Source organism: Poecilia mexicana, unplaced genomic scaffold (assembly GCF_051168715.1).
Source record: "Poecilia mexicana isolate PSO_F unplaced genomic scaffold, ASM5116871v1 scaffold_2, whole genome shotgun sequence".
NCBI lineage: Eukaryota > Metazoa > Chordata > Actinopteri > Cyprinodontiformes > Poeciliidae > Poecilia > Poecilia mexicana.
In genome coordinates this window covers 42,315,601-42,338,586 of record NW_028263371.1, presented here as the reverse complement: position 1 = coordinate 42,338,586, position 22,986 = coordinate 42,315,601, and the positions used below count along the sequence as shown (strand labels likewise).

Below are 22,986 nucleotides of genomic sequence, written 5' to 3'. Positions count from 1 at the left end.
AGCCAGTTTTAACTCTTTTCCTCTTTTGTTTTTACATTTCTATTTATATTATTGTTATAAAATCAACTGAAGGTGCTTAAAACATATAGAAGAAAGTATTTTTTGACAGTTGTCAAGAAATTCTAGCTTTGATTATTTTCTTTGACATTTGTCAAAGAAAAATGTGGCATACTGAATCAATCTGACATTATATCACCTAAGCTTAGTTACAAAATACCCATAAAAATGTATATAAACAAAATAAAAGATTGCAAGCAAGCCAATTATTCTGAGATAGTGTTAAAAAAAGCATCATAGGAATAATACACAATATTGTTAAAGTTCATAGAATGACTACAATTACAGTGCAATTAGAATTACCACTTTTATTTACCATAAACAATGACCAACTTCAATGTTTTGCTAAAAAGCTAACAGTGCCATTGATACTGAAAAAAATCTGTGCAGAAGTCTTAAAATGTTTGGTTGTTAAGATATTCAGGGGCTTTCGGTTTTGGTTTGACGTTTTTGGAACTCTTTCATCAACGCCGATCTATTTGAGGGTAAAATAAACATATTTGTTTTTCTGACTGTAGATATGGGGAACTGGAGGTTGACATTTGTTTGGTGACATTTCCTGATTGAAGATTGCCAATCTTCAATCAGGCCAGCTTCTAACTAATAGAAGCTGGCCTGTGTCACTTCACATTTAACAAATGGAATAAAATATCTTTACACCATTAATTGCATAAATATAAAAGAGCTTTCTGTTTTTTTTTGTTTTTTGTTTTTTTTAAGAATTTAAAAGAGCACCACTATTGGCGGCTCCAGCAGTTTTGTTAAAAACAGAATTTCCTTCATGTGGGATTCTTTTCTTCCATATTTGAAAAATGTGCTAAAATTGTTATTATTCTTTTTTTTATTTCCCATTGATAGATTATTTTATTGCAATAAAAGTGCTGCTTAGTTGTTTAGGGCGAATCAAAAAATACATCTGGAGAAAGTTGCAAACGATGTCAGATGATACAAAAACTTTACAGCTGTTTGAGCATAAAATTATTCAAACGATTACAAAGCAAAACAACCACAAATATAGAGGCATTAAAAAAAATCTTACCAGTCATCTGTGGAGAACACAGATGTAGAAATAAAAAAGGAGCAAGAATAGTTTGTGCTGTGCGCAATTCTCACTGTGAATTTTTCCATCTTCATTAAATCGAGTTGGGGCCTCATCCAGATCTGCCCATATGCCTGATTTTAAACTGAAGGACAGATGCGTCCGTCCGCAACCAAATGTTGAGACATAAACATGATGGGATGTGTCCAGGCAGTGAAAGGCAGCAGCTCACTGTGGACTCTGTGAGTTATCAAACAAACCCAGATGCCCTCCCCATGCAGTGACAAAGCGTCTGTCGCCTCTGCCCATTCAGCCACACACACAGTGGAGTGAATGTTTAATGACAACAGAGGCCACAGAGTGAAGGACTGATGGTGGCGTCCTCTGACATTTGCGTCCTCTGTCGCAGCAGATGGTCAGGGTGTGTGATCCACATCCAGCCAGACTCAACCCAGAACAGTTTCACACAGAGGAAACCTGCAATCAGCAAATGCAGGGAGATAAAAGAAAGAAATATCCTGATCTCTTCAGGACAATGTTTTCTTAAAAAAATAAAAATAAAAGAAAGTGGAAGGATATTGGGAAAACATTTCACAAAAAGACACACTGGTTTGAAGAACTTTATTTCCTTTTTTAGTGATTATCCCCGTCACAGAACACAAACATCCAAAGGGGTCACGTGGATTTTGGCTCATTGTAAAACAAATAATATCACAGAAACTCCACAGAACATCAGGTGCATAATTTGATATTTTACAGGAATATCAAGGCATTTTAATGCAGATAAAAACAAGGTTTGTAGTAAATATTACTGTATAATTGTTGTGTTCAAACTCAAAAGCATAAGTTTTATAAGGTGAGGAAAACCAGAAAGTTTATTCACCATATTACAAAAAAAAACAAACAAATAACTTCATTACATTGAAACCTCCTTAAAACATGATGTAAATTAATTGCTGTGCAAATTTCTTTGGATTAGGTTGTGTGGCCTCATCTCTTTTTTTTCACATCTGCATACAAAAATAACATTTTATAATAAGCAAGCACATTTCTAACTTTTTTTTCACATTATTAGTAGTTGCAACAATAACTTGGCAGCATGCATTAGTAACATGACATAATTTATTACCTTTGCCAAAATCAAACTCAATGACATAAAAAAATATTTTAGCTTTGAAACTAATTGTTTTTCTATCAAAGACCTTTCATTTATCAGTTCAGCTTTAAAAGCCAATCTTTCCCAGAAGCGTCATAATCCACAATGAGATGCGATGACAACAAAGCAGAGCAGGAGGCGCTTAACAAAAGGAACAAGGCGGCTGGAGAACAAAACAGAAACTGAATTCGTCACCAGATTTCTTTTGCTTCTTACAACATCTTCAAACAGCGCTTTTAACAACAATAGAAACTTCTCTCTATAATTTAATATAGGATTGGATGATGCTCACTTGCACGGAGGAAGTCATCGCGATATGTTCCTGCAACGCTGACGGTCAGAGCAGCTTTCCTGGAGGCATGATTGAAGGGTGATGCTGCTTTCTGAATGGACGATTCTTCCCGTTGTACAGCCATTAAGCCGAACATTTTACAAGAGAAGCTGCTTTTCTCCTCTGCTACCCTTGTTTAAGAATCTTGTGTCCGTCGGTCTTGTCGACATACATTACAAAAATGAAAACGAAACAAATTAGATACGTGATCTTTCCACCCACATCCCGTGCGTCTATGAGTTTAAAGGCCACCAGAATGTCTTGTTGTTGTTAATAGTTGGTCCACTTCCACGGATGTAAATATCAAGCCTCCACGGGGAGGGCGTGGTCTGATCGGCTTGTGTCCAATCATGGACACAAAATGAGCTCCATGCGCTGGAGTTCTTCTGGATTGATTTAGTTATTTAAAAATTTCAGCTGCAGAAAAAAAAATTAATGGATAATAAAATAAAAACATATAATTGGACTGAGACAATTAAACATGCATCGTCGCTCATGATTGCAACAATAAAGTTTGTACTATTTGCATGCACATCCTTCCAACACACGTTTAGAGGGAGAAAGACACACGCAGAGAGAGAGAGAGAGAGAGAGAGAGAGAGAGAGAGCGAGAGAGAGAGAGAGAGAGAGAGAGAGCTCCATGCCCGTCCTGCCATTACGTTTCTCTTTTACAAAACAGCTCCAAGCAAAGGAACTGTGCTGCTGTGGTTCCTAAATGAGCTGAAGCATTCTTTCACCATGACAGATTGCTACATTTGATCTAAGCTGTACGCAGTCACACCAAAATAATAATCTTGGAAGACATTAAGTTTTAGTCAGTGCTATTAAAATTTCATAAAAAAAATAAATTTGTTTGGAAATGTAGAGTTGGATTAGGACTGGATTTTAACAATACTTGACAGATTCTAACTAAACATTTTTTTATCAGATAAAAATTAAAGGTGTCGGTTAGTCAGCTGTTGTTCTCCTTTGTGTGCAGTAGGGTTGGCATATCTGTTCAAACAGATTATTATATGTAGGACTGCATACGATGTTTACATGGTATAAAAAGATATCTTTTTTTCTTTTTCTTTACTGTCTGAGGTTAAATAAAACAAAGATCAGTTTGAATAACCAACAATATTTTTATTTGCTGAATGTCAGAATAATGAAAGAGAAGTTTCTTTTATTACTTTCTTCAAAGTATAAGTATAAACACTATGGGAATGTCCAGCCATCTTTACCATTCAGGAAGGAGATGGGTTCTGTATCTGAGAGATGAACATGTTTTGGTGCAAAATGTCTGTATCAATCCCAAAACTGCTGGCCAAAGCATGCAAAAGAGCATACATATTTTTAGTTAAATGAATCCTGTGCCAAAATAGCCTGAAGTAATTCTGACTGGAAGAAACCCTTACTATAAAAGCAACTGCAACAAAAAAGTAAGATTGTGATTTTCAAATGCAGCCAAGAATAAAGTCTTTAAATTTGGAAGACATGCACCATTTCAGTGGTACAGAGGAGCAACAACACCCTATTGTGTGGCTGTTTTGCTGAAGGGCAGACTGGTGCACTTCACAAAACAGATCCTATGCAAAAAATAACATTATGTGACAACAACAAAGATAACAATAAGCATGTATTAAGGACACTAAAGTCAGTGTTTTGGAGTGGCCACCACAAAGTTCTTATCTCATTTCTATGGAAAATTTATGGGAAGAGATGAAATGGTGTGTGTGACCAATGGGACCCATAAAATTGACTCAGATACATCAGTTCTGTCAAAAGGAATTGGCCAATATTACAACAAACTATTATGAGAAGCTAAATAATATCAAAAATGTCCAATCACACAGTTTAAAAGAAGAAAATAATAATAAACAAAACATTTAATTATGATTACATTTAGGGGAAAAAAATAAATGAAAAGCTTAGTTTGATTTAGGCAGTAAGAAGATTTTTATGTGCCTGCAGCGCATGTAAACTCATGGTTTCAATTGTATCAATTCAGTAAAGATCCACATTACATTTGCAACTGGTATAATTTCTGTGTTGAGGCAAGAATTTATCTTTGTGTCCAACTGTAATTGGTTTACTCCCTCTGCAAATGCTAAAGTCAAACTTCTAAGCAAGCTGAGTTTCTTTATCCTCAGACAGTTGCTTTCTGTGTGGCACATCTTAGCTGCGGTTGTCAGGGAAACGGTTGTCATGCCAGCTTGTTAGAGTAGAATTAAAATGTCTAGCTGAGCATCATTTTATGCATTGATCAAAACCAATTCTTAATTTGTATTTATTTTTAGTGTGGAGGATGAAGCACACGAGCAAAATTAGTTTGGTGAATTCATTGAATTTCAATTTATTTAAGTCTTTGAAAGATCTTATTTAAGTCTATTAAATACTCTGCAATCCTGAGTACAGTTCAGTGAAGAAAATACTAAAATTGTTACACTTGTTTCATTGACCCAATTATTTTATCAGTGTGTCGTGTGAACATCATCAGAGAATCACTTTGCCCTATTTCGAGCGGTTTACATTCTGATGCTGATTATTTTCCAGTTAATTAATTCATAGGTATGTAAACTACTTGTTTTGTCTCCATGTTTAATAGTTAGCTTCTAAAATAGATGTTCACTGTCAAATCGTTTATTCTTCTGATTTTATATATATGTTAATTAAAATGTCTTTTTCGCTGCCTTTTCAATCTATAAGCCTGTCACACCTTTGTCCTCATGATCAATCCTATTTTTGAGACATATTTCAATTAAATGACTTGCTCTGCACAGAAAGTGGAGTATCAGAGCAGAGCGGGGGTAAAATGGCCGCCGTCCCCTGAACACTGGGCTGATTTGCAGCCCAGCCTCCCCCCAGTAGCTCAAATGATTCAGTATGACTCTTTGTTTTGAAAGATCAGATCAATTTAATAGCTTTTGTTTGAAGGGATTTGTTTTAACTGCGCGCTCAGACGGCTGTCTGGCATGAAGGAAAGTTTAAGGGAATGAAAGTGACTGTGAACCTGCGCAGATTTAAAGCCGCTGATCATTTCTGTGACAAGAGTTTCATTTGCCTTCATGCGCTCTTAAATCGCAGGATCTATCATCTTATAGAAAACCAGAACATCTTACTTGTGCTCTCTCTCTCTCTCTCTCTCTCTCTCTCTCTCTCTCTCTCTCTCTCTCTCTCTCTCTCTCTCTCTCTCTCTTTTTTTTTTTTTTTTTTTTTTAATTCTCTCCCCCCACCATTCAAGATTGGCTCGGTTAGAAATGTGTTTCTTGGATTTGGAATGCAAATGCTTTGTTCACATGGAGGGGGGAATCAGCGAGGAGCCTGAAAGCGACGAGTTTTTGATTAATGAGCTTTGAAATGGCTCTCCAGGAGCAATAAAGGATGAACTGCTCTTTCTACCCCCTCTCTCTCTTTCTCAGGCACACACACACACATCGCCGTGTCTCTCCCAATGTCAAAGCGCCACAATGTATTTTATTTTTCTTTCTCTCTCTTTCTCTTTTTTTTATTTTATTGGCACCTATCTGCTTTATTAGTATTTTGAAATCAATTAAACCGCCAGCGGTTACTCTCCGCTCTTTACTTGTAAGAGCTTATTTGGTCCTTTCTATTGCACGAGGGAGGAAGGCTAATCATGTGGCCGAGTCTTAAAATATGATAAGCGACATGTGGAGGATGCAATAAGCCCACAGACTCACTTCCCTTCATACCAATAAAACATCAATATTCGCGAGAGCCTTTTATTCCGCTAAAATGCACTTTACGTTGGGAGCATAGAGCCGTCTGATGAGTTTTAGATATCCTGGTGTCTAATTATTGATCGTCTCTGTCTGTTTGGACTGTACAGTGAAGGCTGCGGGTCAATAAACCTCCTTCGCGCTGCTACAGTGGCAGCAAGGAGACACTGCGGCGTTGTGTACAGAGACCAACAAATCTCAACGAGCAAATACAAGTTTAAGCACTTTATTTACAAAATGTTAAACACAATAAAATATAACATTTCAATATCATCGGGGTTTCATAAATTTATGGGTGTCCAACTGAATGGAATAACAATGGAAGACAAATAATTATAACAACAACAACAAAAAAAAAAAGGAAACGCAAAGGACTACACAAAATGACATGCTGGTGTGCGTAATATTTGATTTTTCGATAGTCTACGTTTCGCTTAAGGTTTTGACACGAGATTAACCGTGGACATGTTTACTCGCTATAAAATGCCCCCATTTGTCTCAGATTTATACAATTCGAAATGCTCCATCAATACTTGGCAGCATTTCTGAAAAAATAAAATAAAATAAAATAAAAAATACACAAACCCTGTTTTGCCCAACAAGTGCACCGCTCTGTCCGATCTGGCAACAACGGAAATCCACACTTATAAATACTCGCATAATAAACGATAAATAATGTGCAATACAAAAGCAATTAAATAATTAAATAGGCTATATGCTATAGTGCCGGGGATTATGCAAAATTAATGACGCAATAAATAAATAGGGTGAGGAAAAAAATGAGATCCTTTAACAAGCAGACAATTTTTTTTCTTCTTTTTTTTCCCCCTAAAAATCTTTCCATCTAAGAATGAGCTTCTACTTTTTGTGATCTACAAGACTTACCTTCAAGTAACGGCATGAAATATTCAGTCAAACATTGCGCATTGCACTTGAGAATAAACGAAAAGGGGAAAAAACAACAAAAGAACTATTAACAATCAGGCTAGAGCTTCTCCAAATTTTAAGAGAAATGGACAAAGCTGTATTATTTAGAAAATAATTACACAATAGCATTAATAATAATATCAATAATACTGTCATAGTACACACGGCTCTCTCGGAGCATAGTTAATAGTCTAGTGAGGTAATAAAAAAGAGCGCAACGTAATTTGGCACGCACGCACACACACGCACACATACACACGCACGCACAAGAAACGTCATAATATTACAAATGCGTCAGCTTGGGCGCTTCCTGAATCCTTCCCTGAGAAACTTGGTGAGAGGTGAGGTCTGTGTACGTGGGGTGGGGGTCACACGGTCCGTGGTGGTGGTTTCCTGGGATTTGAGCGGCACAGCTGTAGTCCACGCTGGTGGATGATGGGTGGGGGAGATGGCCGAGGTTGAACATGGGGCCCGAGGCTGGCATGGAATCAACAAAGTTCCCACCCACGTACACGGGGCTGCCTTGCAAATTGGCGTTGGCGAAGCTTCCGTTGCTCTGCATGCTGTGGTGTTCGTACTCGGAGCCCGGGTAGCGCTTCTGCTGAGGGATGCAGCCGCCCAGCGGCGCCGTGTAGGCGGCCAGGCCGTACATGTTCTGCTGGGGCTTGGCGAAGGGCGGCGGCGAGGGCGCGTCGTAGCTCAGGCTGTTCACGTTTTGGAGCTGGCCCGCGTATCCGGTGTGATTGGGCCCGCTCAGCGGCGGGCTTCTGTCCGGGGAGTGTCCCATCGGGGAGTGCGCAAGCCCCTTTGACTTCTGATCCTTTTTATATTTCATCCTCCTGTTCTGAAACCAAATCTTTATCTGACGCTCGGTGAGGTTCAACAGATTGGCCATCTCCACCCTCCGTGGGCGACAAAGGTAGCGGTTAAAGTGAAACTCCTTCTCCAGCTCCACAAGCTGCGCGCTGGTGTAAGCAGTTCTGACCCGCTTGGAGGCCGGTCCGGGCGGGCTTTTCTCATCACTCACCTCCCCACCTGAGGAGACAAATCACAGCATCTTAGCGTTGTCGTGCAAACACGAAAAGCAGTTCGTCTGATTCGTAAACGTGTTAAGGCCCAGACACAAACAGCGCCGGCTCAAGGTTGAACAAGGCCAGGGGCGTTGCCACACGTGGAGGCTTACAGGGGCACAAAATCTAAACATTAACTCCAGGCTCATGTTTCCAAATCAGCAGACTGGAATGAAAATATTTGCCAGACTATTAATGTTATCTTAAGTGTGTCATTCATGTTATTCAGAAGTATTTACTGCGTGTTTTTCTAAGTATTATTTTATCTTTAAGCAATATTTTAAATTAATTTTACTCTGTTATATGCTTTACTCAATTCTTGCTGGGGTTAGGGTTAGCTAGCCTGGCTTTCAAATACGTTGAAGGGAACAACACTTATGCACTTTAGCCAATTTTTCTGTTGGATTTATGACCTAAACCAACATTACTTGTTTGTTTGTATTTTTTAAATGGAAAATCAAACTCCTTTTTAGATATGAAATAGACATCATGGCTTGTGGCTTCCAAATTTGGAGAAATATCTGCAGAATCTCTTAAATGCTCTGAACATTTATAGCAAAAATGCAAACAAATCTGTCTTCACAATTCAGTCCTGTTTGCAGAAACAATACTGTGCATAATTCATGGGTCTTTCCTTTATCCTTCATATTTCTTTTTACACTGTAAATGGCCTTTCTAACGGTTTTTAAATGGTATTTTAAATGAACTTTTTGGCACTCTGTTGTTTAAAGGTTGCAAATCTTTGATGCAATTTGATAGGCGAATGTTGTGGGGGAAATAACATATTTTCCAGCTCACGTATAAACCAGAAAGTGGGATTGCAGTTGCCAGGTGAATGAGGGTCAAAGCAGGATTTCATTTGGGGGCAACTTTCCAGTTACACCCTCCAGCCACAACAGCACCTCAACCTGCTTAAGTTAGTTTTTTTTTTTATTCAATAGAAAGTAGAGATTACTGACCATAATGCAGAATGCTATGCTTACAATTAAGTCAGCCACTTTAAATTATTTAGTAAATTAACAGCACTTCAAATAAAATGCCTGTTATTAACATATTTGATTCATTCCCATGTTTTATATTTTATAATGAGTCTATGAAGCTTGCCTGAGTTCAAAACATAAGAGAAAGAATATGATCAGACATGGCGTAAATTGTTCACCATGTTCCTAATTAAATTAATATTTGGTCTGCCAGAAGACACTTTTTCAGGTTTTTACTCAGCTGAGTGTAGTTTATGCTATAGATATTAGACCAAAGTGGAAAATGTTTAGAGATGGAGAGTCATTTCCACAATGACTCTGCTGACACAACATTCAGTTTTGGAAACGTTTCCTGCATATGTGTCATCAGCATGATCTCCTGGGGCCAATAAGAGTAGAGTTTGCCCATACCTTAGGCCGGCCCTGCATGCTATCCACACACTCTTACACACATACGCACCATCAGGATCTCTACCTGCAGCAGTGCAGTTGTTGTTGCTCTTCTGCTTCGAATTCTGCCTGGTCTCCTTCATCCAGGGGAAGATCTGCTTGGTGAGGGCTGGGGTGGCCGGGCCCGACGCGCTGTTACTTGGAGACTTCTTCTTCTGGGATGTGGAGCTGTTGGAGCTCGGGGAGGCAGCAGACAGTGGGGGTACCTGCTGCTCAGAAATACTGTTCGCTTGGCTGCTGCCACCGCTGCTGCTGCTGCTGCTGCTGCTGTTGTTGTTGTTGCTCTGACTGCTGCTTTGCCGCATGCAGTCCCCGTTCAGGTCACTGTCCTTAAGGGCTGGAGGTGGCCTGACCGTGGAGGTTTGAATAGGACACACAGAGCCTTGGTAATCTGTGTCAATGTTAGGAGCAGGGTAGGACTGGTGAGCAGGGCCATAGCTGTAGGAGTCTGGTTTGGGGTAGGTGTAGCCTCCAAACAGTCCAGAGTTGTCATAGTAGGTTGCCTTCTGCATTTTGTGGATTCAAAGCCACAAAATGGGTGTTGATTATTCACGTGATTGGTGTTTCCCACAGTTGCTCCAGTCTGTGAGCTGTAGGCAGAAACACATCACTTGTTACAGCTGCACCATCTTCAATGTGAAAGACAAATAATCAAAAATCAGGACCGCACAAAGAGAATGGCCGTGGCTGCTCCTCAAAACCTTCAAGTCAAAACTCCAACGGTTTACCAGCTTCAAAGTCTGGCCGTTTGGCTATTTTTTTTTCTTCTTCTTCTTCTTCTTTCCACAAAGCAGTTAAAGTTTAACTTTTTACTAAAAGGGACCCTCTGGGAGGCTTTAGTAGTCGCTCACAAATAAGCTGAATCAGCATTTGTCACACACATACACACAATGCCCTTTTCACTAATCACAGGCCTCACAAAGCCCGCCGCGCACTAATTGTTGTTCCGTGCACGCGCATTCAGGGGTCCATTTTTACGCAGGCGAGAGGCTGATATTAAAAGAATTATGAAGGGGAGGGGACGGGGAGTGGGCTGTACGCGAGCGTGCACGAGGTGAACGTGCGTGCACGTGAGCGAGAGAAAGGGAGGGAGCAAGTGAAAGAGGTAGGGTGCGTTGGTGGCACATACATTTTTCATTATGGCTTGCGCATGTCACGTTTTATGTTCCCAATGTTATTTATTTATTTATTTATTTATTGATTTATTTATTTACTTTATTATATTGTGTATTTTCTACTTTTCTATTTTACTTTGCTTTCACAAATTATTTTCCTAATTTTCTATTTCAGTACAACAGACTAAATAAATAAATAAAAACCAAAGTAGAAACAAAAGAAAGACTCATTTTTACTGTACATTGATGTCTTCGGGGGGTCTGCAGTTTTCGCTGCGCATTACAATTACACCTGTCAGTGAAGACCGCGGCGAAATTTATGGCCGCAAATGTCCTGGTTGTAAAACGGCCTTAGAGAGGAATGAAAAAGCAAAACACTCCCAGTGAGTCCGAAGCCCCTCAGAAGTGCGAAACTAAGCGTAGGAGGAAGTCTGAGGGAAAGCATTTCATAGCTGGCAAGGTTTCCACCGTTTATAAACGATGCTGCGTCCAGTCCGTCTCTGCAGAGCGAGCCACCAGCTCTGGCTGGAAAACGGAGCCTGTTTTTAACCTTAGAGTGTGATTTACAGGAGCATCTTTTGGATAAAATTGCGATTCCAAAATCCTACTTTTTTTTCCTGCCCAATTTACGCGTTTTATTTATTTAATTTTATTTATTTTACAAGTAAAGTTTGTAAATATATATATATATATATATATATATATATATATATATATATATATATATATATATATATATATATATATATATATATATATATAAAGATGGACTGGAAAAATTTCCCCACCAACTGGATTTAAGTCTTGTTTTTGTTTGCGAACAAATTGAAACGTGCAGAAACTGGGACTCTGCGTAAAGAATTAAGCGCAGATGCAAAGCCGAGGCCATCCTTCATGTCTGCCTTTGATTCCAGCCTCCTGTGCTGGAAGCGTAAATGTGCTGCGTAGTAACGAATCACCTTGTTAGCACTTGGCTGAGTTATGCATCTCCTTTATTAATTGAAGAAATGTTACTCACCGAAATCTGCGCAGATCTCTTTTATGTCGCTCACGCATTCATCACCGCCTCCATCGCGACCTGGAAAACAAATAAGGGTTAAAAAAATATCTCATTGAGTGACTTGCTTCTTTGTTTTCTTATTTATTTTATTTTATTTAGCATTAAAATATAATATGCATTTTATGTTAATTTAGACATTAAATATATGGGTTTTTTTATTAATATGAGCTGAAATACAAATATTCAGTTAATTTAATGCTTTAAAATAGAGTAACAGAATAATCTAAAATCCATTAAATAACCATTCAACTTTTTTTTTTTTTACTTCTTGTTTGAAGAATGAAAAGTCTTACATGTGCACTTTCGCACAAAGCGACAGGGCAAACATCTAGCAGCCATAAGCGTTTTTAGGTGACCTTTGGGTCATTCTGTATTAAGCCAAAGTTTAATGAACAACGAGGATTTTTTTTTTCCCTTCAAGTAGCTAAAAGTCTCCAACAAATTCAGATCAGCTTCTGGACGCTGAGAGAGGCAGGAGGACACCAACGGATGGAAAAATAAATCTCAAGATTTTTCATTTATTTCATTTTAATCGCCATGAGGATCCATGAGTAAAACATGACGGGATTTAAATATTTCTTTCTCCCCCTTTTTTAAAAAAAATCTACTCCCTATTTTTATTTTATTTTGTGAAATACTTTAGGAGGCTCGGTCAACAATATGCGCCCTCCAGTTGGTGTTCAGCACCCTAAGTTACTAGTAGCAGACAAGCCTCCCTTTTCACACGAACTGTGTTTTTCGCCTACGCGTTGTCACGGTAAGTTTGCTCCACACAATGCGTCGGGACTCGGAGTGGAGTGTTATTATCTCACGCAGTCGATCAGACCTTCTGAAATTCCCTCAGTATCTCAGTTTAATCGTCCGGTGTAATTTTGATTAAATAAAAAAAAAATACATATATAAATAAATAAAAGGAAATGGAGAACAATCAGCCTTTGTTCCAAAATCAATATGTAGTATTTGAAGATGAAACAGTTAGTGTTTACTACAGAATGGTCGTAATTTAGAAATGTGTCAGATAGTACGGCAGTGAAATCTCGCGTTCTGGCATTACATTAAAGAACACGTATGAGTTGAAGTTTAGTCTCAACGCCTGTCTAGTTGTTTAACAACAGGCAAAATGTGGATAAACGAGGGAATAAACATTCCGTTGTGGAATTATTAACTTAAAAATATATATATATATCTTTAATCTATTGTTGTTGGTCGAAATCCCCGGTATGAATCCGTGCAAAACATACAACGTTGCAGGCTGACAAAGCCACATACAGCTGAAACCACATAAATCACACCAAACGCCAGTGTGACGATAAGACAACAAATTAATGTGATTTACGATCCAAGAGTCAAAAAAGAAAAGTTCCTCTCCTACTCCTTCCTCTTCTTCTTCTTCTTCTTCCTCCTCTAAGCAGGCTTTCATAATGGGCTGAAAAGCGCAGAAGTCAATCTGTCGATACAATTTGAATGGAAAAATACATTTTATATAAACGGTTAAAGGAAGAGATAGGAGCTCCATATCCGCATATTTAACGAGCCTCCCCTCCTTGGACGGAACGCATCATAATATGAATAATCCTTTGCATTGTATTAACCCGCGGTTAAAGGTTGCTTTCTCGCCATGCAATTGCTTACCTGCGAATCAATTCATCATAAAGCGGCCGCCTCTCAGCTCTGACTTCCTCTCCGTGCAGCTTCTAGAATAAATCCTTCACTCCTCTCTTTTTTTCCTCCCTGTCTGCAGACGATGCTGTCCTAAACCTGATCTTGCTGTTTTTCAGACATTTCCATACACCGGTTGGAGACAGTATTCCCGAAAGAATGGAAGGACTCGCTTTCAGCTACCAATAAAAAAAGCGAACAAGGTATCCTTATTCCAAGGAAGAGGGGGAAAGGAGAGAGAAAAAAAAATCCACTGGCAATCAATCAGCCAGTGAGATATCGAGGATAGGCCTGTGTAGATTGGGGATTTTTTTTTTTTTTTTTTTTTTTTTTTTTTGGGGTGGCTTGTTTCTGAAGCTTTTATGATGACAAATAAAATGGCACTGCCTTTTAGATACAAGCATATATGTTCACGTGATTTGTTCTCGTCTTCAAGCAGGGAGCCCTTACCTCACCGGTCCATTTTGATAAAGGGTGGCGTTTATGTGCTCGTCTGAGGTGTGTGATTGGGAAAATGGTTCTACTTCTTCTTTGAATATGAAGGACTGCAACAAGCCTGTTTAACAACTCCGGAATGTTTTCTGTCGTTCTGTGTCCATTTTAGTCCATCGGTATTGTCTTTTGTTGTTTTGTTTTGTTTTGTTGTTTTTTTGTGTTTTTTTGTGGTTTTTTTTGTTTTTGTTTTTTTGTTGTTTTTTTGTTTGTTTTTTCAGCATTTTTGCAATGCATTCGTGTAAAATGTCAAGTCCATTTCACGTTGCATTGGTGCTAACGTTTTTGCAAGAAATCCAGGACCTCGACATATTTGGAGGGATTTAGTGATAAAAACGAATGACGGACGCATTTTATGCATCACAAAATAATGAAGAGTGGCGTTTCTGCAGAACACTGGTTTGACATGTGCGTTTAAAAAAAAACAAATGATTTATGAAATAAATGACATGTGAGCTTCTCTTGCAGCTGGTCGTGGATTGTATTCAAATAAAGCAAATTATCATCCCGCGTTTGTTATTTGTGTGTGTGTGTGCATGTGTGTGTGTGTGTGTCGGTGTGTGTGTGTGTGTGTGTGTGTGTCGGTGTGTGTGTCTCTGTGTGTGTATATATGTGTATGTCTGCCTTAACACCATGGATGCAGCACAAAGAGTCACAAGAGCATGCTTGCCTTCTCCTGTGTTGTTTTCCGCATTAATCACCAAATAAAGGGAATGTTCGATGCCAAGTAAAAAACATTAAATGCGTTGGAAAAACCAAACTGGATTAGCAGAGGAGGATTTCAAAGCCGCAGGCTGGCTTCTTGGTTTAGCGGCGGGTTGTCGTCGCTGCAGAACAAGGGAAGAAGGACGAAAAAAAAGGGGGGTTGCAGGGCTGGTACAGCGTCGCCGGCATATGTTCAGAGGGGTAATAAAAGTGAAAGATTTACAGTTTTCGGCCGGCCCCCCAAACAGGCTCCCTCGCACCCTTTCAGGAATTACTGGGAGTGATTTACAAGGAGGCAGAGCTGTCAGGCTGTCCAAACTTCCAGCACTTCTGAGGAACCGAAAGCAAATCATGCCACTCTAAGAATAAAAATAATACGGGGGGAAAAAGGGGCCGAAAATATAAAAAGGTATACGAGTAGTTATTCATCTTCTGCTATAGTAAACTATGCATCAAAATTACCTTAAAAATCACATCCTTGCTTCATTTTAAAAGCTCCCGTATGAAAAATATTCAGTCCACTTTTTTTTTTCTTTTTTACGCGCGCGTTTGCTTAAGATACAATAAAACTCTGACGAGAAAAGAGAAATAAATTAGCTAAAACTCCATCTTTTGTACAGACACGACTTTAGGCTCCTGCGATTTACTCCACGAGATTTAGTCAAATGTCCATGCGGAGACAGCAAACCAGTCATCTCTGGAACTGGAGCAGACATTTAATATTATTTAAAACAGGGAAGAAATGCGCTTACAGCGACCGTAGACCACAGTCTAAACAACTGCGCCTATGCAGGAGCGCACACATCAGAGAAAGGAGGCGCAATTCATCAAATATCACAGACATTTGATATCGTCATTTGCCAAGCTGAGGCGACATGAAAAATGCTGAAATATTTACCTACCCGAGCATCCATCGGTTCAGAGCCGCAGCTAACAGTCGCGCCGAGTATCGGATATTATTTTCTTTGGAGGGGGGATCTCTTCAGTTTTCAACTCTGATAGAGTCCTTGCGATTAATGACGACGCCGTGTTTCTAGGGGGACGTGCTGCATTAATTATTTAGACAATCACGTGGTTGGAGAACAGAGAAGCGGAGTGGTATAGTCTCTGGATTATATCTCTGAATGCAGACGGCGCACTTTAATATATCTTAAGGGGGGGAGGTTGGTTGGTTGGTTGGCTGGTTGGTTGGTCGGTTGCCTGTCTGGCTCAGAGAAGCTTCTGCGAAACCAACAGCTGGAAATCAAATATGGCCGGATGGAGAGCAGCGGCGCTGTTCCTGTGCACTGGGTGCAGTGTCATTGAAAATGGCACTGCCTTTGGCTCCCATTTATTGCTGTTCAGACATGTAGGTCAGTGTGGCTGCACGGTGTATAGTATAGTAGGCTGCTCTGACCTGATAACTGAGGGGCGTTTATTTCCAATTCGTGTTGCGATTCCAGTAGCTGCAGAGTGCATGGAGGGATTCCTCCATAAATTGAAACCCACTCGCATCACAGTTGTGCTAATAGACTAATAATAAGGCATGCTAAGTTCCCGAGATCACATGTGCATGCATCCCTTTACCTCTGCATGTTTATGACATGTTTATATTGCACATTATATTGTGAGCATGACCCAATCTAGATGATGTACAGATGGGGGGTGGGGGAAGCGTGCGGCTGCGGATTGTCTTTCCACATGTCTGTTTATGGCCGCTTTGTTTGGATCAGAGCTGATTCTGTAGTGTGGGGGGTCGGAGGTCACCGCTGCAGAGAGTCATCCCCAATAAAGCCACAGCTCAAATAAAGTATGCATTTCTACTCTGTGTCTTTGGTAAAAGTGGAAAAGAGTCACAGCTGACTCAATGTGGTATTGGAGAGATATGTGTTAGTTTTTTTGTTTTTGTTTTGTTTTTTATCTGGGTTTTAGTTAATTGGGGAGAATGACGTGAAAATTCTTATTAATTTTATTTCTAAGATTTAAATAACGTTTCTTTTGGAATAAAAACATAAGCAACAGTATTAACTGTGCACAGTTAACGAAGACGTTTTTACGCACAGTATGCGCTCCAGCTGATAAGAGCAAACTGTGCTTTTCACTTGATTATACTGAATATTTGTTGTGGTTATTGAGGGGTTGGGGGTGTATTTAGATATTATTATGTAGTTTAATCAATATCTTTTACTGCTTGAGTGGCCACATCTCTTGATTTTTTTTATTTCATCTGGGAAATAAAAAATAAACAAATAAAGGTATCCAAATGTTTAATATTATCTCCTTGAATATTTTTGGTATTTTCGACCTTTTTCAAACCCTTTCCTTAAAGACTTCGATGCAAATCTGTAAATTCTTTGTCTAACCTAAGTTAAATAAAAGTCCTTATGCATGTAGTGTGTCTACAATTTGTCCTTTCTTAACCTGCGCCTGCGTTTGGTGTAGTCAGACACTCGTATATAAAAGTTTGTTCACAAATTTAAAAAAAATCGCACCTGAAAACGAGAAACACAGAAGAGTGAGCCCCCTTTTGTGTCAAAACAGAGCTTTCCGCTGTCGTGCAAGTGAAACATTCTTTGTTAGTAAAAGTCATAATTTCCCGGGCAGGCCTTATAAGCCCACGCAGCGCGCATTTGCTCCATTTGTGATTTTTTTTTTTCTAAAATGCTCCACGTACTTAGCTTCAAATTGTGATCAAATCTTGCGAAAACGCAAACCGTGAAAACCGTAGCCGTATATATATATGTATATATATATATAAACAAAAAGTATTGCAATTCCGTTCCAACAGCTGGAGATTTCTTTAAACAGTCACAAAGATCGTACATACCCCATCGGTTAAGGAAGCGTCGTTTCCTCGAAATCTGTCTTTTGTTTGTCTTTGCCGCGTGAAGAAAATAAGCATCCAGGAGACAGAACATTTTTGCCAAATACTCAAATGAATAATCAGTAGAAATCTTTATTTTTTTATATATACTTCTCACATTTCAAAGCACCGTACAAGGTAAAAAGCATTTACAAAAATAAAAATTGATGAAAAAATTGCATATTGATTAATGCAATACGACAAAATACAAATCAGAGCCTTCTCGACAAGGGGGAGGGAGGGGTGGTGATATAAATACGGCTAAAATACGAGTAGGACTGTGGAACTGACTGGCCCTTTACTGTGAATCAGGTTTAGCTTTGTTTTAAGCAGTCCAACTGGCTTTTTGTTTTTTTCCCCCCATCCAAACAAAAATAGCGCCTGGGAGAGAAAAAGCTGCCTGTCCGGCGGGTCAGGGGGTGCTGGGGTCAGTCCTTGCGGCTGAAATGTGTCCCCTGGATGAACCTGCCTCTTCTGCTTTTGTCGCTCTTCGGTTTAAATACCTTTTCAGCTCTCTGTTGAGGAAGACTTCAGAAAAGAGACCTTCATACTGGGAAAACTTCTGGGTCTTTTTTTTTCTTCTTCTTGTTGTCCGAGGACAATGACGGTCTAACACAAGAAATATCTGCCTGGAAACGTAACCTGAAAGAAGTTCCCTCTCCGCCCTCGGTTTGGTTTGGTTTTTAAAAGATTCCCATCTGTATCTAAATTCTAAAAGTTTGTGGAAAGCCATGTTAAAAATGCACAAGAATCAAACTTATTATATATAAAAAAATAACAAACTTTGATCGAAAGTGTTTTTAATGAAAGTGTGTGCTACGCGAAAATGTAAAAAATTGTTTTCATCAAATAAATAACGAATTATCAAGGAAAACATAGATATATATTCCTAAATATTCAGGATTTGGGAATATCCTCAGAAAGAAATACAGATTTGGTGCCATGCAAGAACAAATGATCTTTCATGTGAGAGTTTTCTGAAAATGTACACTGTTTACAAAGGTGTCAGGAGAGATTTATAAGGGCACTCGGAATCCTTCACGCGCAGGAATGTCTTAGGTCTGAGAATAATATACGAGCTACGAACATTTTTTACAAAATAAGTTAAAACAAACAAGTTACGAAAAGAAAGTTGCTTTTTTTGCAAAGAAAGGTCAATGAGTGTTTATGTAAATGTCGTTTGCTTCAAGTACCTAAGTTGTGCGTTTTCGTGGATGAAAAAGTGAAACAAAATATGTGAAATTTTGTATCTATTTGCCTCATTGCTGCGTTATAATAAAATAAAATATATATATGGCAACGTAATATTGACGTGAGAGGGAAAAAAGGTTTAAATTCGTGAATTTGAACGGGTTTTATAAAAAAATTTGGCTTGATAAAGAAAAATAAATGTTTTTCTGACTGTGATGAAATCAATAAAACAAAGTAAAAAAAAAAAAACCTAAAATGCAAAAAAAAAAAAAAAAAAAGTTGAAACCTCTCAGTAATACCAAATGATTGATTTTCTGACACAGTCTTGAGTCAAAGTTGCTGGGATATTTTTTTGTTAAATTAAAAAATAATGCTCAAACGACATCAGTCCATGCAGAAGTCAAAATGCAGCCTTTGTCTTCGTTTATGTACAAATTTTCGTCCTGAATCCTCCTCCTCTGTCCTTTATAGCGCTGTTATATCAGTCTGGTTATCCTTTTGAATGTTCTGCAGATGGCCGGAGGCCGGCGCCGATCTGCCTTTGGTGTTGGGCAGCTTGTGGTCCTTCTTCCACTTCATCCTCCTGTTCTGGAACCAGATTTTGATCTGCCTCTCGGACAGGCAGAGTGTGTGGGCGATCTCGATCCGCCGCCGCCTGGTCAGGTACCGGTTGAAGTGGAACTCCTTCTCCAGCTCTAGGACCTGCTGCCGGGTATATGCGGTTCTGGAGCGCTTGGGCTCTGATCCCGTGTAGTCCGGGTTCACTGGTTTGGAAAAACAATAAGAAGTGGAAGAAGGAGAGCAGAAATAGAGTCACCAAATGTTGCCAAGTGGAGCATGAAGACAAAAACAACATGCTACAACAGAAAGTAGGTGTGAGCAGTGCGCAAAAAAAAAGAAAAGAAAAAGACTTTAAGGAAAGCAACCCCAAAGAAAAAGCTCCCTGTTTTTTTGTTTGTTTGTTTTTTTAAAATATGGTTTTAAACAGATTTCCCTCAGATTAAATAAAACCACTAGCGGCTAGTATGTTCTCTCAGAAGCTTTCTGTGGCCTATTTCCTGAGCTATAAAAATTTATGACTTGTGTAATTGTCTGGGCCTTTCAAAGACGCCCATAAATATTACATTAAATGACTTCCTATAACTACCAGGAGGCAAAAAGGAGGTAAATCTTACCGGTAGTTACGTGAACTTTCTTCATCCAGGGGTAAACTACTGCAGGTTGCTTGGCTTGGAGCCCATTTTGACTCTTTGCGTTTTGCTGCTGCCCACAAGTCCGAGGTCCGGCCGTTTGGACCGGGGGGCCCTGCTCAGTCTGTGCGTCAAAGTGGGCAGTGTGGCCGGCGTGACCCCGTGGCTGCACCGCTGAGTCCGGCACAGTGCTGCAGCTAAACGGCTGCTCTGTGTAGTTTGGCCGCGGGTAGAGGATCCCTGGGTGTTGGAAGTCCGCGTCCTGTGCCGGGCTGTAGAAGTCCGAGCCCTGCTCAGGTATGTAGTTATTCTGCGAGTATTCCTCGCAGGGAGGAAATTTGGGATCCACATACTTAGAGTTCACCATATACGAACTCATGGCCATTAATTTCTGAAGGTAGAAAATACTAATTTTTCTCGAGTTGTCTTTTTTTCCTCTCCTCCATAGAGCCCTCCTACTTGGTGTCAACTGAATAAAGTTAGCGAACCATGTGACCAGAGCGGCCAATGGAGGTGATGCGGGTCCAAACACGAGTAAACATACAACCGAACGCGCTTTTGCCTAAATGAAGACACACCTAGATAAGACTCATGAGAATAAACAAACATATTAATCTGCTGCACATCGACAGAGAAATAAACACTAAAAAGTTACACGTGCACGCAAAACACAAATTCAAATCCATGTGTTGTTATGAGAAAAGGAACATAGAGGAATATTAAAAAAAAAATCTTGCATGTGGATGTTTTCTCCAAGTATCCATCTATATCTATACATAAAGATAGATCAGTTTCATGAAGGCATGGTGTTCAACAGAGGAAGCAACAAAAGGTACAAAAAGCCCTTTGGCATAAAAGCAGTGAAATAATGACTGGGGACAATTGATGGACAGTGTCTTTGTCATGGAGGGGTCATCCAAAAGTTACACCAATCTCATCCCTTCATCTGCCCCTGTCTCTCGCTCTCTCGCTCTCTTTCTCTCTCTCTCTCTCTCTCTCTCTTTTTTAAAACTGTCTCAGGATCCTATTGGGCAGTGGCAGCAACAGCACTCCTCTCTGCAAATCAATAATGTGGAGACACAGGAGCCAAAAGCCACAGCTGGAGCGGGCTGCAGCTTCTTTTACTAAATGCATTTGGAGCCTCCCTCCAAAAAAGAAACAGTAAACTCCAAAACAGACACTTTCCTGATCAGATTATTCGCTATCATCGTAATCATATAGAGTTTCTGTGAGTAATGTGCTGTTAAGATTTACCAGCGCTATCACTGTAACAACACTTTGGGCCCTCAGCAGCCTCAGACGCCCATAACTCAAGGAATCGAAGTTTTTTCATCGACCATATACTCCCCTAGAAACGAATCTGTGACTCTGATTCCATCACACAAATTCGGTTCTACAGGGTATATATAGACGACGGGAAGCGAGACTCTCCACTTTTAGACATCTTTTTTGTTTCATGTATCTAGCAAAAAGCACACATAAGATAAGATAAGATAAGATAAGATAAGATAAGATAAGATAAGATAAGATAAGATAAGATAAGATAAGATAAGATAAGATAAGATAAGAGTGTGTTGAAAAGCTTCAGGTAGGCCAATATGCCAAAATATTAATGAATAAAGTATGTAAAAATATACAATGATGTATATATACAGCACAAAAGTTCAAAACTATACATATCTGCAAAGTGACTGGGACAATTACAATGTCTTTTTATATTCAATGTGCAAACTGCAATTACCCAATAAATGATCACAGTGGAAACCACTCAGAAGACTCAAAAATGTGAAAACACAAAGTTTCAAATAAGGGAACTGAATGCATGTAGTAGAAAAATGCGTTGGAAAAACCCTAATTCATTTTTATTTTATAGTTTTGTCAAAAAATAGGAAAGGCTATAGGCTCAGTCCTTCCATGAGTCAAATTTACTGAATTTATTCCCATTTTCATCAACCAAAGTTTTTTAATTTATCTTGAAATTGATATTGGTAATTTGGAAGAAACCATGCAATCTGGGCTATAAACTAAAGGTTTTAGTCCAGGGCGTATTTTAACACTGTGGTGCAAAAGTACCACTATATATCAAACGACTGTTTTTGCACATTTGCCCATTTTTTAAAACCATTAATGTTGTATTGCTGATTTGTTAAAAATAAAAACTTTTGGTTGTAAATAAATAAATAAATAAATAAATAAATAAATAAAGACTACTTCTAGTCAAAAATGTAAAAATAAAATAATAATTAAACAAAAAAACCTTCAGTAATCTTCCGTTCCCCTTTTATTCATCTCAAGTTCATCCCTATACAGAAACTCACTCCTACAAAAAAAGAGAGAAGCAAAAATAGGGGGGGGGGGCAGTTTTACATATCTGAGAAAAGTTTTTACTTTTCCAAACTTGTCGTTGGGATTTAACGTTGAGCCTATTGTCAGAAGGCTCTGGACCACTGAGGAGATAAACCCCCAGACGCTTCTTTTGGCTGCTGGATCATATTGAGGCTCTTATCACCGACGGGCCGAAAGATGAGGCTAAAGGCCAGCAGGGTCAAACCGAATCATTTACAAAACTATCAAAAACTTTAATTATTTTTGCTGCTCCTGACAGCTGAAAGGGGTCCAAAAGTTTACCAAGCCCTCGCCAGCCGTTACCCAAAGCAGGGAGGCGCGCCACGGAGAGAGGCCTGCGCTGAGAAATTGTTCTCCAAATTAAATAAAACTAAGAAATTTTGTTCAATTCATTCTTTAAAACCCAACAGACGTACGTATTTATCAAAGTGGCACCAATCAACATCAGAATAACAATTAATAGTAAGTGTTTTCATGGTGGTTTGTTTATTCAATTCGAAAACCTAATTTTCGAATTAAATTTTTTGCTTTAAAACACTCGACCACCATCATAAATAAATAAGAAAATTACTTAGTTGGCATATTTAACTTTTACTGCTTAGCGATGAATTTGAAAATGGTGTAAATGTTTTGTCGTCTTTTTTAAGATAATTAAAA

At 39.0% G+C, this 22,986-nt stretch overlaps 2 protein-coding genes and 1 long non-coding RNA gene across 4 annotated transcripts; all 3 read right to left on the bottom strand.

Moving 5' to 3' along the window:
* Window positions 1–916: 916 nt before the first annotated feature.
* On the bottom strand, window positions 917–2,886 carry LOC106926417 (uncharacterized). Its single transcript, XR_001420056.2, has 2 exons — window positions 2,545–2,886; window positions 917–2,415 (listed from the first exon to the last, which is right to left on the bottom strand). It is a non-coding gene; the product is annotated as an uncharacterized LOC106926417 (long non-coding RNA).
* A 2,808-nt stretch (window positions 2,887–5,694) lies between these two features.
* Window positions 5,695–17,140, bottom strand: hoxd3a (homeobox D3a). Of its 2 annotated transcripts, none has more exons than XM_088001034.1 (4): window positions 15,663–17,140; window positions 11,863–11,922; window positions 9,755–10,319; window positions 5,695–8,264 (listed from the first exon to the last, which is right to left on the bottom strand). In XM_088001034.1, exons 3-4 carry the CDS (start codon window positions 10,239–10,241, stop codon window positions 7,513–7,515), a joined length of 1,239 nt encoding a protein of 412 aa, XP_087857160.1. In that variant the 5' UTR covers window positions 10,242–10,319; window positions 11,863–11,922; window positions 15,663–17,140; the 3' UTR covers window positions 5,695–7,512. The 2 variants fall into 2 exon arrangements, with proteins under 2 accessions (XP_087857160.1, XP_014826732.1); XM_014971246.2 differs by lacking the exon at window positions 15,663–17,140 and adding an exon at window positions 13,537–15,642.
* Window positions 17,141–17,656: 516 nt separating this feature from the next.
* Window positions 17,657–20,525, bottom strand: hoxd4a (homeobox D4a). Its single transcript, XM_014971247.2, has 2 exons — window positions 19,969–20,525; window positions 17,657–19,557 (listed from the first exon to the last, which is right to left on the bottom strand). The coding sequence occupies exons 1-2, from the start codon at window positions 20,366–20,368 to the stop codon at window positions 19,259–19,261; spliced, it is 699 nt and encodes a 232-aa protein (XP_014826733.2). The 5' UTR covers window positions 20,369–20,525; the 3' UTR covers window positions 17,657–19,258.
* Between the last annotated feature and the right edge of the window lie 2,461 nt (window positions 20,526–22,986).

What these genes read in the sequence shown, in the direction of transcription:
- hoxd4a (XM_014971247.2), bottom strand. Translation starts at nt 20,368, where the DNA reads ATGGCCATGAGTTCGTATATGGTGAACTCTAAGTATGTGGATCCCAAA. An exon ending in GAAAGTTCACGTAACTACCG is followed by an intron (nt 19,558 to 19,968) that starts GTAAGATTTACC and finishes TTTCCAAACCAG; the next exon opens with TGAACCCGGACTACACGGGA.
- hoxd3a (XM_088001034.1), bottom strand. Translation starts at nt 10,241, where the DNA reads ATGCAGAAGGCAACCTACTATGACAACTCTGGACTGTTTGGAGGCTAC. An exon ending in CAACAACTGCACTGCTGCAG is followed by an intron (nt 8,265 to 9,754) that starts GTAGAGATCCTG and finishes TTGTCTCCTCAG; the next exon opens with GTGGGGAGGTGAGTGATGAG.